Genomic DNA, 16605 nt, shown 5'->3' with positions numbered 1-16605 from the left:
AGCAGCAGGAACACAACCCCTGACTACAGTGAACCCAAATTTGAAGGGCAGTAATCTAATCAGAGCTAATACCACATCCTGCCTGATCCCCAGTGCAAATGAAAAGTATTCTGTTAAAAGGACATAAATTACACTAACAGCTCCCAAGTATATCTGTGCACATATGTTCGTATCCCTATAGGTATACATACAATTATCTGAAAGAGCAATAAATATCCTAAAATGTCCTAATACATGCAATGTTTCGTGTTTTGGGTTTTCCTTAGAGCTATCTGTTGAGATGTATCCTGGCACTTGTCTCCCCATACATGCAGGTTTCTTTACAGGAAACCTTTCTTTTTTCAGGTGCACTTACACAGGCATGACCACTGTGGCTCTTGCTAACCTGGCCTTTTGTCCCAACAGGTGCCCTGATGGATCATTTTGTCAGTACAAATTCATACTATAATCATAAAATCTTTTTAATACAATTCAGTCTGCTGTAGCTAATCCTGCCTTTTTGAAAGTTTCTACAAAATAAAAGAGGGTCTTTCAACATAAGTAAGGAGATGAAAAAAGAAGTTAATGCTTTGGATGAAGGAAAACACTGTAAGGAAAGCTGAATTTTTGTTCTCCTGTGTACTTACTAAATGTAATTGTTACTCACAGTGTCAACTTGCAAATCATCAGAGTTCTAGTAAAAAAATTAAATATGCATGGATAGGTTTTCAGTGTGAAATTCATGAAATTAATAAGGTTGCCCCACTGAAAGCTAGGGTAGATGAGAGGGTGGGGACTGCAGGGGAGATTCCTCCTCAGAGAGAAGGAGGATATCATAAAAGATATGGAACATCAGGTGATGCTTTGCCAATCTAGAATGCTGAGTACTCATTGGAATAAAAGACTTCCTTCTTGGCTGCTATTCAAAAAATGTGAATTTATTTGACAGTGTAAAAGATACATTTGCACTCCTCATCACAAAACCTGAATGATCAAGGCTCTGCACAAGGATGGACCTGTGAACCATGTCCCTAAGAACCAGCTGCACCTAAGGAAGAGCCTGTTACTGCCATCTAGCCCAGATAAATTGTGGATGCCCCATTCCCAGCAGTGTTCCAGCCCAGGCTGCATGGGGATCTGAGCAGCCTGGCCTAGTGGGAGGTGTCCCTGCCCATGGCAGAGATTGGAACTAGTGATGTTTAAGTTCCCTTCCAACCCAAACCATTCTGTGATTCTGTGATCCTCAGTTCCAGCATTTGTACTGTATTAACTGGATTATGGTGTCATACTATGTGAAAAATGTGTATTTTATGATTAGCTTTTTGCAAATATTAAATTGAATATTATATGTGTTATGTTAGAAAGTTATGCTGTATTTTTTTTTTAATTAGTGTGTTAAATATAGTTTTAGGTTATAACTTAATGTTGAAATAGGAACGATGTATGTGGGATATTTTTTTAAGAAAGGAATGAGGTACTCACACCAGATAGCAGCCACAGGACACCTTAAATCTTTCAGAGGAAGAGAATTTATTGCTCCATTATCAGAAGAAACAAACTTCTTCCCACCTTGCTCAGCCCTGAAGACGCCGTCAGGATTAAGAGGAAGAAGCTGACACTGACCAGACAGAATCCTGTGTTTCAATGGAATTTATGCACCATGTATGAGGTGTATGAATATGCAACAGGCTATTGTTTTTAAGGGTTAATCCTCTGTTAACGTGGGTCCTTTCTCGGGCTTATTTTGCCCAGAAAAAGGTACCCGGACGTCCGTAACTTTGTTCTTATTCTCCCGTATTGTCCTAAATCCTAATTGTCCAAATTTTCATTACTCTAATTATACTACTATTTCTATAAACATTTTATTACTACTAAACTTTTAAAATTCTAAAAACAAGTGATTGACGTTTTTCACACAAGGATGGACCTGCCAACCTTGTTCTGAGGATCCATCTGCACCTAAGGAAGAGCCTGTTACTGCCATCTAGCCCAGATAAATTGTGGATGCCCCATTCCCAGCAGTGTTCCAGCCCAGGCTGCATGGGGATCTGAGCAGCCTGGCCTAGTGGGCGATGTTCCTGCCCATGGCAGGGATTGGAACTAGATGATGTTTAATTCCCTTCCAACCCAAACCATTCTGTGATTCTGTGATCCTCAGTTCCAGCATTAACTGTATTATGTATTAACTGGATTATGGTGTCATACGAGAACGCTTATCAGAGGCCAAAAAGACCATCAATGTTTATTGTTTCTCCTAAAGGAGGACAAAACATAGGTGCGAGCAGCCCAAACAAGTGGGTAGGAAGGTGGGAAACACAGGGCTGAAAGAAACCCTCTCTAGTTTCCTGCCCTTTTTCCGCTGTTACCAGCCCTTGTTTCCGAAGGAATCTGTTTTCTCCACGCTGGTGCGTGCCACGAGAGGCTGTAACTCCCGGGGACACCCCAAGGCACCCCTGAGGCCGCGTTCCCTGGCGGCCCGGGATCCCCGCGGGCCCGGGCAGCCCGGACAGCCCCCGCTCCCACAGCGGGCACGCGCGCTGCGGGCGCGCCCCGGCGCATGCGCGCTGCGGGTCTCCTTGGCACGGCTCGGAGGAGGGCGAGCCCGGGCCTCAAGGAGAGGGATCGGGACAAGGAGGAGCGGCAGGAGCAGCAGGAGCGGGGATCGGCGCTGCCGCCGCCGCCATGCTCCTGTGCGCTGTTCTGCGCGCCGCGGCCGCACGCTCGGTAAGGGCTCCCTGCCAACCCCGGCCCGGAGCGGGAGAGGCCGCGGGACAGCGGGGAGGCCGCGGCGGGGCGTGGGGGACAGGGGCCTGCGGGTAGGGCGGTGCCTGGAATCCGAGTCCGTGGACCGCGGACCCGCAGTGCCGGCTCTTGTGCAAAGACGGCCGGGTCAGCTCAGTGTTTCTAGCAGCGGCTCACGCAGTGTAATGTCACGGGATGGCTGCAGCCTTTCCCTGTCATATGACCTCTCCCATCCCTGGGAGCGTTCGGGGCCAGCTTGGATGGGACTCTGAGCAGCCTGGTCCGGTGGAAGGTGTCCCCGCCCATGGAACGACATGATCTTCAGCTCCCTTCCACCCTAAAGCATTCTGTGATTCTACTTTAAGAAAGCTCAGAATTGGTCAAGAATCAAGTATTAAAATACACGTAATTTCATATAAAATTAATTTTTAATAGAATAAATACTTGCGGTAAAATTATCAAATCTTACTAATACCGGCCAGAATCTAGAAATCTTGATCTGTTCTGGCGTGTTAGAGAGTACAGAGAATAGTTGAACAGAACTTGCCTATGGGTCTGTGTTCTGTTCATTCTTCAAGTTTGTGTTTACATTTGCCCTCCTGTGCTAGTTCTCAGCGTTTGGTTCGATTAAAGCTGAAGAAGCATGCAAATGATTACTGGAGAAGAACTTCAGTAGCAAATGCTTATGGAGAAGAATTTCAGTAGTAGTAGTGGTTTCTGCAAACTTTATAGCAGATAGCATGTAAAGTCAGAAATTGGGAATTCTTCATGAAATGTTGTATGAGAATTTGTGTTCAAGGCACTTTAATTAAGCAGTAGCAGAGTTAAATCCTTTAATTTCTACCTTGTTTCAACTGGTCAAGGTGGGAGTCGAGAGATTTGCTCTCCTAATAGTACAGGAGAGCCCTTAATAATCTCTTCTTGACTTATTGTAAGTTATTAGTGATGGCAGTAGAATTAATGGCTTACAGTTAGAATGGCAATCAGACTGGTTCTGAAAGCAGCCACTGGCAGAATGTGCATTATTAACCCTGTCCTTTACTTGTAGGCAAGACAGATCCGATACTTGCACGGGACAGCAGAGCGCAATGCCACTGGAGCCTTATTTGTGGTAAATAATCTGCTTTACTGTAAGGGGGATGGGTCAGAAGAGTCTGGCATGTGCTTCTTCAAATCTGCCTAAAAGCTTCTGATGGGCAGAACTTTGCTATAGAACCTACTGGCATTTACAAAGAGGGTTTTTTTTTCTATAGAGCCTTCTATTAGAGTTGTAATGGAGTTTTATTTTAGGTTTTATTTTAGTTTTTGTCTCTTGCGTTTCTTGCCTTATATAGTGAAAATGCTCCGTAATTTTTATTTTAGTTTTTGTCTCTTGCGTTTCTTGCCTTATAGAGTGAAAATGCTCCATAATTTGTATGTGATTGCAGATGAGACTTTGCTTAAACTTTATTTAATTATAAACCAGTTCTTGTTTCCTTTATTTATTTTAGTTGAGTTTGTAATTGAATCTCATTCAACTTTTTAAAGGTGCAGTTTCTTGCTTTCTGAAATTTGGTGCAGAATTACCCGTGGACTCAGGTCCTAGCTGTGTTTACAGGAGTTGAAAAGTACAGTTCTTGTTCATGTTCTGTGTGATACAGCAGGTCATACAATGAGTTGTAATTGAGGCCATTAAGCACTGTCATAAAAAGCATAAACAGTAGTAGCAATTGAAAAAACTAAAAAGCCCTTGAATTTAAGTGTGTGAAGCAGCTGTATTGTCTGTCTACTTCTGAAGAGAACCTGAAGCATCTCAAGAGAGTGTGTATTTTGTGCCATTCTGCTTCATTCAGAGCTTTAGCTGGTCTGCAGTTTAACAGCTGAATAATTTGGCATTTTCTCAAAACATGGTAAAAATCAGCCCTTTACTAGAGAGTTGACCTCTGTTGGAAACAGGTGCTCAGGATTTTTGGACACGTTGTTGTTGTTGTTATTTCCTTTCTGCAGCTGTCTTTACAGCTTTAATCATAAAATGAAGTTAATAGGATCTCAGTATATGCTTTGTGTAATTTTCCAGAAATCTGAGCAGGAACTGGTGATTTACAGGGTGAGAGCTGGTGTTCAAGGAATAGAGGAAATGCTGTAGTCTGGCAATTTAGGAAACTTCAAGTATAGTTGGAGGTTGGTGAAGACAGGCAGAAGATGTCTTTGGCACCCTAATGGCTGTTATGTCTGACATATGAAGCTAAATAGCTTTGTAAATTCAAGATTTATGTAATTTTTTAAATTATTTGCTGCAGGGAGGAGCCTGATAACAGAGAAAGGCAAGTAGAAAAGCTGAGTGCTTTGCAGATGTTTATTTAATAGCATCTTTGATGACTTATTCCGCAGCAGAATTTTTGCTAAAGGAGCATAAGAACTTGGTTTTTCCTTGTTTTTTTCTCAGTTGTTGTTTTCTAATAAGGTAATAATTTTTCTTCTCTGAAGTAAAAGGTAATGGGAGGAAGACAGTTGCATGTCACTATATGTGTGTGAAATTGTTTGCCCTAACTAAATTCCAGATGGTACCTAAAGTGGGAGATTTCAAGGGAAACTTGTCCTGCTGGTTTGAGACAAAGGCATTCTTTTCATCAACACCAGGTGTTCATGTACATCAGAAAATTGGACTCCTCCTGGATTTCTGTTGAGGAAAAACTTTTTAAGGTTTTGTTTGTTTGGGTGGTTTTTAATTACAAGCAGAAGTATCAAAAGTTTGTTTAAAAACTGCTCGTGCAGGACTAATGGAAGTAACTCAGACCTGTTGTGGTGGTCCTCTTAGTATGTCAGTTTACACACAAATGTCATGAGTTTGTTTTACAAAGCTTATTGCTGCTGCTTCTTGCACTTTTCATCTGTACATGAGGAAGGTAAATGCATGCAGTGTATTTGTGTTGTAACAGCAGAGGACAGGCTAGCAAGGGACCTGGTTATCACAAAATCTAGTATTAAAAGGCATTTCTGATTGGCATGCCTGTGCTTCCCTTTGCAAACATGTTACATGTTAACAGAAACACACAGAAATAAATAAGAGAACTTCTGCTGAAATGCCTTGGTATTCTGAAACACCCAGAAAGAGCCTTTCTCTCAATCATTAAAGTAAGTGCCATCACAGGCAGCTACATCACACTTCCAGTGAGAGGATATCAAGTACAAATTTAGGTAGATTGTTTGCCCATAGGATTGTAAGAGTGATGCTCCAAATCTCTACATTCTGATGCCTAGGGAAGGCCTGATTCCAGAGACATTTATTATGATTACCTTTCTTCATTGAAACATGCATTCTCTATACTTGACTTTTACCTGATTTTAGCCTTCTTATCAGCTAAAATTTAGCTCTGCTACTTTATTGTTTTCAATACACAGACTGAGTTTCTTTAACACATCAACAGCCCTGATGTGGGCTTTGTCATAGGGCTGCACAGGGGGTTCAGCACAAAAGGTTGAAGAATTGCTGTATTCAAGTTTTAGTTACTTGTGAAGTTGGTCAGTGAGATACTTGTGTTTGAGACCACTTCTACCATTCTTGAAGTAAGAGGAGTTTATATTTTGAGTTCTGTTGGAGTAGTGAATGTAGGGTACTTTCCCCTTAAAGGAGAAGTAATACTTGTTTTTTCAGTGCTGATTTAATATGGATTCTGAGCAGGTTGTTGCCCTAAACGTTGCCCCTGCAGACCACCCAGTTCTCTCATTTTGGTTTACAGTGCTTTGGACTGGTGTTTGCCATAGGGCATAGGTCAAGTTTCAGGCCAACGATTTGGCAGTATACGTGGAAACTAAATTATTCTAACTATTCTGTTGTAATTCTTCAGTGCTCTTTAATAATTTTCTGTGCCAGGAAAGACAGATGGATCACTGGGAAAGAAGAAAGCATAATAATAAAATGGCCCAGGTTGGTGTGGCAAAAGGAATATGAGGTGACCATTCAGCAGCCTTAGTGGCTTCCATGGGAGTGCACTGGCATCTGTGGCTTGGGTAGCCTTTGCAGTGAAGGTGTTCCTGCTTAAATAGGCTCTGTTCTGCAATAGAAATGTGATACAGTCAATCTATGAACAGAATGAAAACGTCACATAAGACTTTGGGAAATTGGGGAGCATGAGAAGAGACTTGGAAAAAGGCTTGCATGGGAGGAGAGTGCAAAGAGAACAGAGCCAGGCTCGTTTCAGTGGTGCCAGGTGACAAGACCAGAGGCAATGGCCTCAGAGAACATCAGGAAACACTTTTTCACTATGAGGGTGACAGAGCACTGGCACAGGTTGCCCAGAAAGCTTGTGGAGTCTCCATTATTGGATAGATTGAGAAGAAGCCATCTGGACACAGTCCTGGGCAAGCAGCTCTGGGTGTCTCTGCTTCAGCAGAGTTTGACCCACATGACTTCCAGAGGTTCCTTCCAACTTCAACCACTCTGTAATTTAAAATAACACTCTTTCCAATACTGTGTTCTTATTTCTGATCTTGCTCTCGAGAATCTGTATCCTGAAAAAACATGGAAATGCACCCATGTCATTTAGGAGCATGTCAGTGTATGCATGTCTCAGATAAATGGCACATTGTCAGATAAATGTAAGACTAGAGAAAATATAAATTCCTAACTGCTCAGGAGTCCTAGAACTGTGTAAGCTCTTGATGAAAACTGTCACTCTCCATGGCCCAGAATTAGATGAAGCCCTTTCGGGAAAAGGGAAAATATAAAAGGTGGCATGTTTTATTTATTGGTCGCCTCTGCTATAGCCTTTACAATATATCGTGAAACCTTGCTACAGCTACACCTGTATTTTCCAATATAAACTCTTTATTATTCCTCTTCACATGTAGGGCATTTAAGGATAGCAATTTAGAGATGATACACCAAAAAGAACAGCTGCTCCAGACAAAGAGGGGATTTTTAATAAATCAAATACATTTATTTGCAAAAGCAATTGAGATGAAGTACAATTGTTAACTATCAAATAGCTACGGAAGGCAAAATAATAGCAAAATAGGCATGCAGATTTGAGAAGGAAAAGTTAAGTTATGGAAATACCATGAATTGTGGAATTGATCTGTGCAGCTAAGACATGGAAAGGTCTGTAAGGGAAAAAATAATAAAAGTTGTCCAGTATTTCCAGTCAGTTTTCTCTCCATCAGCCTCTTTTTGAGAGCTTTTTAACTCTTTTTCTACCAATAAAATTGGTAGAAAACACTCACCAAGACTAAATATGAGTCATCAAATCCTTTATCTGGAAGGTCAGTCTGAAATAATGGGAATTGTGTTCCTAAAAGCTCTTTTATGTTGTAAAACAAGCAAGAAATTAACACTAAATAAGATATTAGTGTGTTCAAAGGGCATCATTCATCTTTCTATAATTCCTGTTCTTATAGGAAAGTCATCCTTGGTGAAGTATTTATCGAAGGTAGTTTAATATTGGACTTTAAACTGTGGTGAGGGCACAATGCTTTCAAACTGATGGTGGCAGTCATATTGTCTGCTTTGGGATATAGACAGGATAAGCAAAGGTAATCCCTGGACAGACCAACAGATGTAATTGAAGTATTTGCCCTTGCAATATTTCCATATTAAAATTTCTAAATCTGAGAGTAGCTGTGGACCACACATGGTCTAAGTTCTTCACTGATGATACAAACTTCACTTCAGTATGCAGGTGTCTTGGCAATGCTAAGGTTTTCACTAAATCCTTTGCTGCTTAGTAAGGAGTGTAGTGTGGCAACTGCAAAATCACCCTCGGTTACTGGAGGAAATGATGCAAGTGGAAATCAATGGAGGGGGCTACTTTGTTTGAAATGCACTTCTAAAGCTTTTATTATTGGCTAGTTGTGGATTACTTTTAACATCAAGCCTCAAGTATAGCTTGTATTTTCCCACAAACTTTCCCTTTGATTTGCAATTTTCTCAATTTGAAAACCGTATGAAGTTTGGAATTAAACTTAACTATAGGTGTTTAAAAGAAACCAAAATGAGCTGCTTAGAGACAGCTAAAAATTCTGTGCAGGAATATTTTCTGGTGGAAAAGGATTTTCATCAGAACTAAGATTTTGCTACAGGAAAATGTTACTTTTTTCAAGACCTCCAAATTTGTATTTTCTGACTATAGAAGAAATAATTAAAATTTGATGTTTCCCTAGAAGACCACCTTAAAAATAACTTATTAGAATACCTTATTTTGGAAATACTAATTCAGAATTCTGCTTCTTACATTTTGATTCAGAACTGTATATAAAATGAAAATGTTGAAATCCATTACAAATCAAAACAGTATATTAAAATGGATTAATAATGTGTTTGAATGTGCAGATGTTTTAATTCTACAACAAACTTTTTGATGAATTGTGCAGCTTTTTTAAAATTAATGTTTCATGGTAAAGGGAAAAATGAACTGTTGTTTTAGTCTCTTGTTTATTAGGGTATTAACCAGAGCATTCTCACTCTGCCTATTGTAAATTTGAACATAATTATCAAACTGTATTAACAGTGTTAAAAATATGTATTTTGATAACAACACCATACATTTTCTCTATAAATAATTTCATGTATTTCTCAGTAAATAATTTCTTTAGTAGGAAGTAATGGGAATAGGTAATGATTTTCAAGTGTGATGAAATAATTATCAATATTTTTGATAACTTCCCCAAATATATTTAATCACTTTGGTACTCTATTTTTATGTGGAATACATAGTTTTTATTCAAGCAGCTCAACTGTAACTGTGTAATAAGAAGGTATTTTACAACAGTAAATATGTCCTGAATATTTTTCTAACAACCCATTTTTACACATTTTTCTTCTTTTCTTGAAGCATAGAGATAGTCCTGAAAACAATCCAGATACTCCATTTGAGTTCACACCTGATAACCTAAAGGTATGCAGACCAAAAAAAAAGTTGAATACACAGACTTTGTCTTTAGAGCAGTACTGATTTGTTTTCCTTCTTTGCCTTTAACAAGCGAATAGAAGCGATCATAAACAACTACCCAGAGGGACACAAGTCTGCAGCTGTCATGGCAGTACTGGATTTGGCCCAAAGACAGCATGGATGGCTGCCCATATCAGCTATGAACAAGGTATTTAGTACTTTATTATCTTTCAAGCCTAATTTTATTGTTTTCTTTCAATATCTTATTAGAATATTAACATTAATTAATAAACCTTACTTAAACACGGAAATTTACGTGTGGCACAGAATTGGGAGAATTCCCTATGAGACTACATTTTTAAAAATAAAAGAGAAAACTAATGCAGAAAAACTTATGGCTCTTTTTATATAATATTAGCCCATTGCTAGAAACTACAGGCAGAACAAATAAAAAATTAGATAAAACCTATCAGATAGGCTCTTCTCCCAGAGTGATCATAGAATTAGGAACAGAGACTTGATTTTGCTCACTCCTGAATGTGGGGGAAGAAAAAAAGGTAATGTCAGTGGAGTTTTCTTCCTCCCATATTAATGGCATTTCACATTGCCTGGATTATACTTAGTCTCTAAATCTGTAAGGACTCTGCAGAGCAATGTTAGTGTAGTTGATGTCAGGAGTGTTGAGTAACACCTCACAGCAAGTGCCCAGAAGACTTGTCAGGTTAATTATTAAAATTGTTTCAAAATAACCAGGCAAACAACTACACTGCTCCAAAGTGAGAGGCTGCATGACAGTAACCAAATACCAAGAAATAAAAAAATCTGGTTTATATTCATATGAATAAATCTGTTGTACTTTGTGTTACCATCTGGCATACCATCAATTTTAAAGTGTAAAGTTTTAAATTAAATTTAAGGTGGGGATTGTGAGCATTAGAGGAATGACTGAAGGCAGTAAATGAGCATTTAAAGAAAGGCAAGTTATGTCTGCTACAGTTTCTACAGCATGACATAAAGCCTCAAAGCTCCATTAATGCTGGCAGTGTATATTAGTTTATTTCAGTTTCAGGTTGATATTATGTTTAAAATGATCTTAAGGCTTTTAAGTGAACAGATATTTTCCATGATTTGTTATTTGCCTGCTAGAGAAACTGGAACATAAAACAGTTACACTATTAAAACCAGAGCCAGTTCTCAACTTGAGCAGTTTGCCAGGGTTCCATGTTAATGAGATCAGGGATACTTGCACTAGAACTGGCTCCATGGAGATCATGCTCCAATCCTTACTTATTAGCTGGGACAGGAATCTGCAGATGTAGCCTGGTGTGTCACAGAACCTGAGAGAGACCTGCTCTGTATGAATTAGATAAGCACAGTACCAGCTTAAAGGTATTCCTTACCAAAAGGCTTCCATGGATTAGTGTGAGCAGGCTTGTACAGGTTGGATCATTCACACAGCCCAAGTGCAGTGTGAGCTAGAGCTGACTCCTTGCATCCCTCTGTGTCTGACAAGAGATCCTGGAGGGGAGCTGACTCAAGCTCCTCACTGTGCTTAGTCAAGTTTGTGCTCAAGCAGGACAATGCCACTCAGAGAACTCAGGTGTCCGGTCTTGGCGCTTGGAATAAAATACATTTGTGCTTTGATACCCACCCCCACCCTCCTGCTTACCTGTTACTGCAAACAGGACAGGTGACTTCACTGAAGTGGTTTACTAAATGCCTTTACTGCTGCCCTCTGAGAATTCAATGTAGCATGTTTTTGCCTGTCACAGGTTGCTGAAGTTTTAGAAATGCCTCCCATGAGAGTCTATGAAGTAGCAACCTTCTACACCATGTACAATCGCAAACCTGTTGGGAAATACCACATTCAGGTCTGCACCACCACGCCGTGCATGCTGCGAGACTCTGACAGCATTTTAGAAGCCATTAAGAAGAAACTTGGTATGATACAAGTTTGTAATTTATTTCTTATCTTTTTTTACTTTTGTTTCATGATACTGAAGTAAAATTCTTCATATAGTGGAAAACTGGCCTTGTTCAGCTTTATAAGATTCACATGGGCCCAACTCTTTATCCTGTCAAGGTCCCTCTGGATGATAACATGATGTTAAGATAATTTATGAATTCTCCATGGAAGAAGTCAATTTAGAATGGTGCATCATGGGATGTAAGGAGTACTCAGGGGTTTTGTGTCTGGGTTGGGTTTTTTTCCTCCTTTTTGGGTGGTTATGGGGACAAGAGAGGGTAAGATCAGCAACTGACAACTCTTCCCCTTCCATGAAAAGCTGTGTTAACTTTTTCTAAGAACCAGTAATAAGAGCTGCAGAACAGCTGCTAATCATCTGTAATTTCATATACTCTGTTGTCTCAAAAAGGCATATTTAGATGAAATGTCTTGTTACTGCATAGATAGCTTAATTTCAAATGAAACTCTCAGCTTGACAAATCAAAGCAGTAAGGATGATTCTGTAGTTTCTACTGAGACAGGCCTTACTTACAACTCTATTTCCATCCCATTCCTACTAGTAAATGGAGGAAAACTGCTTTTCAGTATTCTTCCTTCTATAGAAGTATTTTGTAGAGATCAGATTCTGAGATGTTACTTGGACTAACTCACATATTGGGGAAGGTCTGTATCTCTAGCAGTAGAACAGTAACATGCCATGGATGCTAAGTATGTGTACAGTTTGGTAAATCATCTTCTGTGTGTAACTTGAAAGTTGTTTATGAATTTGTAGCTAACAGTGTTTGGATGTTGGTTAATTTGGGAATATTCAACATTGTATATTAATGCATTTCCTATCAGCACACAAAAGCTATGTGTCCCTATTTTTCCATTTTATTGTACTGATTACTAAAAATGTTCTTGAGTAGATCTGTTGTGTTTCTTAGAACTGTCATTTCATGGTTATTTTTCGGTGATTCATACCTGTAAACAAGGTCTCAAAAATGTATCTGAAAATTGACTTAATGGTTCATTAGAAACTTCTGTTTAATGGATACATTTTTGACTCATTTAAGGGGGCTTAACTGTGCAAATGCTTTTAAGGTCCAACTACAAGTAATGCAATGTCCATGGAGTACTTAGATTCATGCTTTATTACTCTTGTTCATAACCACTACTAAGCCTAATTAATTTATTGGTTTAGGTATTAAAGTTGGGGAAACAACATCTGATAAGCTCTTCACGCTGATAGAAGTGGAATGTTTGGGTGCTTGTGTAAATGCACCAATGGTACAAATAAATGACAATTACTATGTAAGTACTGCATTCCCTTTTAAAAGCTTAAGCTTCTTTGCTGGCTTACCTGTATTTTCCAGTTGTTCCAGATTGTGAAGTTGTGGTCAGTTTTCCAATTCCTAGTGACAGGAAGAACTCATTTCCTGCAGCATCTTTTAGTTTCTTGGCCTCTTGCTAGAACACTTCATTTGTATCGGTGTATTTTTAATTTCAGCTACTGTCTTGATTATACAAGAGGAGTGATGCATTTTTGTGATTGTGGTCTGCTTGTAAATCTGGAATTTTTAAATAGGTATTTGATAAGCTTTTGAAAGCATTTTAAAGCAGTCTGTTGCAAAGTATGCACTAATTTAAGAAGTGATGTCTTGAACTGTACCCAAAATCTTTTTCTTGCAGCCGACACCATTCTGCATGACACACATTATGTGTCATGGCATGTGTGCAGTGGGTAGGCAGAGATCCAGCTCCCTAATATCAGGAAGCTGAAAACACAAACATTGTTTGTTTTAATATAATTTCTGCAACTACACACAAAATAAAGTCTCAACGTTAAAATGACAGTAGACTTTTCAATTTTCCTGCAGGAAAATTCTTTAAGCCACTATGTGTGTTAATGGATAGGATCAAAATTACCTGTGCTAGGGTCACACTGATCTGATAAATTTGAAGTGCTGCATTTAGCATAATTGGTGACTCTCTCAGTTTTGTCAGTAATGTTTTTTTTTTTTTAAACAGGAAGATTTGACACCCAAAGATATTGAAGACATAATTGATGAGCTGAAGGCTGGCAAAGTTCCCAAACCAGGCCCAAGGTAAGCTATATGTATAACAAACTATAATATATAATTGCCTGTGTTTATAAATTATATATATAATATTGGTCACCTACACGAAGGTGATTCTTCTGAGAAACTAAATTACTTTTCCAGTGATTTGAGTTCACAGCCTACAGCTAAGAAGCATTAATTAATTTACTGAACAGAAGTGCATGTATTCAAAGCCAAAACAAACTGGAAAGAACTGAGAATTTGCATGTTCTTGCTGACTGACCAGAGGAGCATGGAATGTGAAAACATGAATTCTGATTTGTCTTAGTACTTAATAGGTGAATGATGTCACCTGTTGGAATTTTTGTCTAGATCATTTAAACCAACAAATTCCTGTTGGTTGGCTGGTTGTGTTGGTTTTTCTGATTTCTGACAAAAACCAAAGATTGTAAGTTAGTGAGAAAGGTGTTACTGCTGAACTCTCTTATCTGTTATTTCCCACTGTTCTTTGTTAGCCCACCTACATTTGTGTCAATGGGGAAATTAATTTGACTTCGGTGTTACTTATTCCTATTATTTCTATAAAGATGTATTGAGTACAAGAACAATAATCTTAAAACAGTTACAGTTTCAAAAAAACACAGGGAAGCACCCACCTATAACGAAACTGTGATTGATAAAATTTGATGCTGCCTGGCCAAGTATAAATGAATATAAAAGACAACAAGTGGTCCTAGCTTGCATTTCAGTTATGAATTTTTTTGTCACTACTTGGATTTGGAACCCTTTCACTTTAACAGCTACATCACACTTTTTCTGAAGGTTGAATGGGAAGGACAAAACAAAAAACAGTGGCTTCAGCCTTAAGTCAGATTTTTGACTGTCTTCTATCCAATGATTAAACAGAATCTGAGTTTTTATCAATATCAGCAATGAATAAACTGCTTTCATTTTTCAGGAGTGGACGTTTTTCTTGTGAGCCAGCTGGTGGCCTTACTTCCCTGACTGAACCACCCAAAGGACCAGGTTTTGGAGTTCGAGATGATCTCTAAGGATTTTTGTAATATAAGATGAACTGAAAAGAATGTCTGAAAAGAATAAAGTATCTTCAATCTCAGTAAAATTATGTACATTCTAATGTTTTGCTTTTAAAAATTAACAGCAACTAGACTATCTAACTTACTGTGGTTTTAACTACAGCACAGTTTAATCACAATTCCAGATTATAAGAAAAGTGGTTCTGTAGACTGTGTAAGGTGACTCCCTGAGCACGTCCACTGACGGTCAACGAGAGATGGAAAGTTCATCTTTTGATCTGTCATTGAAAATTTCAGCTTCTTCTAAAGCCCTTTGAAGAAGCAAAAGCTAAATTACAGATCTGGCAAAGGCACAAGGAACCAAAAAGAAAGGAGATCATCTGACAAAACTTCATCAAGTTACTTTTATTGGCAATTTATAATCAAACACATGCAAACAAGAAAGGTTATCTGAGCCGTGTTATATAAAAAAATCTCATAGCTGCAGTTAGAAGTGGTTCTTCTTATGCTTAATGCTTCTTAATATCATTCTGTAATCAGGAAAAATGTAAAGCCCCAAAGAGCAGCAGTATTCTACTAAAAGAATTAATAGCAACAGAAACCAACTTACTTCCTTTGCAAGTTTATTTAGTACAGACAAGGTATGGAGTTGGGAGAAGACAGAATACATGAGAACAGTTCAACATGTGCTTAAGGGTAATAGTATCTGACACTGGATCTTTGATTCACAGATCCTTCTTTGACCTTATTACTGTGCACCATCTACTTGCAAGAACTAATCTGTGTGAAATTGAGGAATTTCTTTCAATATAAAAAAGCTGAAGATAATTTTTTAAGAAATTGACTGCATACTGAGACTTCATACCTATGCTTATAAAACTGGGCATTTGCTTTAGCTATACAGACATACATTTCCATGTAAATTAGGAAATGTGGACACATCAGTCACCGAGACAGACATATTGTGTCTGTCTTGTCTCAAATCTGCCTTGGAACTTATATTTGTATTACAATTGATGAGAGAGATGAAGCTTAACTGTATCATTTATAATTTTATTCTACATTATATTTAGTTTGTTTTGATAGTCTAATTAATAGTACTTCACCAAACTATTCTCCCTCTTCAGAGTTAAATGGTGTTTTTACAGATTACCTGCATAACGGCTATGTCACGTAGTCTAATCATGCTCCACCTTTATTTCAGCACACTCTGTGAAGCTCCTTCACACGCCATTAAAAAAGCAGTGTTACTGTTGGTAGTTCTAGGAACATAATATATCTGTAAACCATTCGTATGAGAAACTTGCTATCTCTTCCATATTACTATATTTATAAAATGAAATAATTGAATTGCGTACAAATGGAAAAGAAAATTCAATAAATAGATACAACTCATGAGTGAAGCAGTTTCCAAACAAGCATGAAAAAAAATCTTGTGTAGAAGCAGTACAGAACATAGTGCACAGGAGAAAATAGTACATGGATTGAAATCTTATCTGTCATTTAAAGCCTGTGAATGCTCTTCTGAAAGGTCACTCCATGTTTGTAGTAGCCTCAGGCCTTGTAGCAGGCCAGGCATCTGGCACTGTGTGGCACTTCTCTAGAGACATGAGATGAGGCAGACGGCATCTCACATCTTGATGCAAAGACAGACTCATTTCAGTATCCCAGCCTGAGTACGCTGTTTGTTCCATTTTAACAGCAAAGCTGGATTCTAGTTCATACAGCTTTACCTTATCCTAACCTTTGAAGTACATGTTGAAAGGGGAGGATGTTGCATGCATTGTGGAACTGTACTGTGCTACAGTTACTCATGGTTTTGTATGTAACAGTGAAATCCCATGGGATTGCATAATTGTGTTGAAGGGAAACAGTTTTGGACCTGCCAAGGTTGAAACATCCAACTATACAAAAAACAAAGCTCTAGAATGCCAGATTCCACCCATTTTTAAAGCCAGAAAGAATTTGTAGCC

The 16605-nt window shown here is 38.6% G+C and overlaps 1 protein-coding gene across 1 annotated transcript; it reads left to right on the top strand.

Annotated features, from left to right (window-relative positions):
* The first annotated feature begins 2559 nt into the window (after window positions 1-2559).
* NDUFV2 (NADH:ubiquinone oxidoreductase core subunit V2) lies at window positions 2560-14721 on the top strand. Its single transcript, XM_036403929.2, has 8 exons — window positions 2560-2703; window positions 3770-3832; window positions 9531-9593; window positions 9679-9795; window positions 11360-11528; window positions 12737-12846; window positions 13564-13640; window positions 14554-14721. The coding sequence occupies exons 1-8, from the start codon at window positions 2662-2664 to the stop codon at window positions 14645-14647; spliced, it is 735 nt and encodes a 244-aa protein (XP_036259822.1). The 5' UTR covers window positions 2560-2661; the 3' UTR covers window positions 14648-14721.
* Window positions 14722-16605: the final 1884 nt, after the last annotated feature.

The sequence above is a fragment of the Molothrus ater genome, chromosome 1 (assembly GCF_012460135.2).
Source record: "Molothrus ater isolate BHLD 08-10-18 breed brown headed cowbird chromosome 1, BPBGC_Mater_1.1, whole genome shotgun sequence".
NCBI classification, from domain to species: domain Eukaryota; kingdom Metazoa; phylum Chordata; class Aves; order Passeriformes; family Icteridae; genus Molothrus; species Molothrus ater.
Note: the sequence above shows the minus strand (reverse complement) of the source record. Positions and strands in the feature narration are given on the sequence as shown.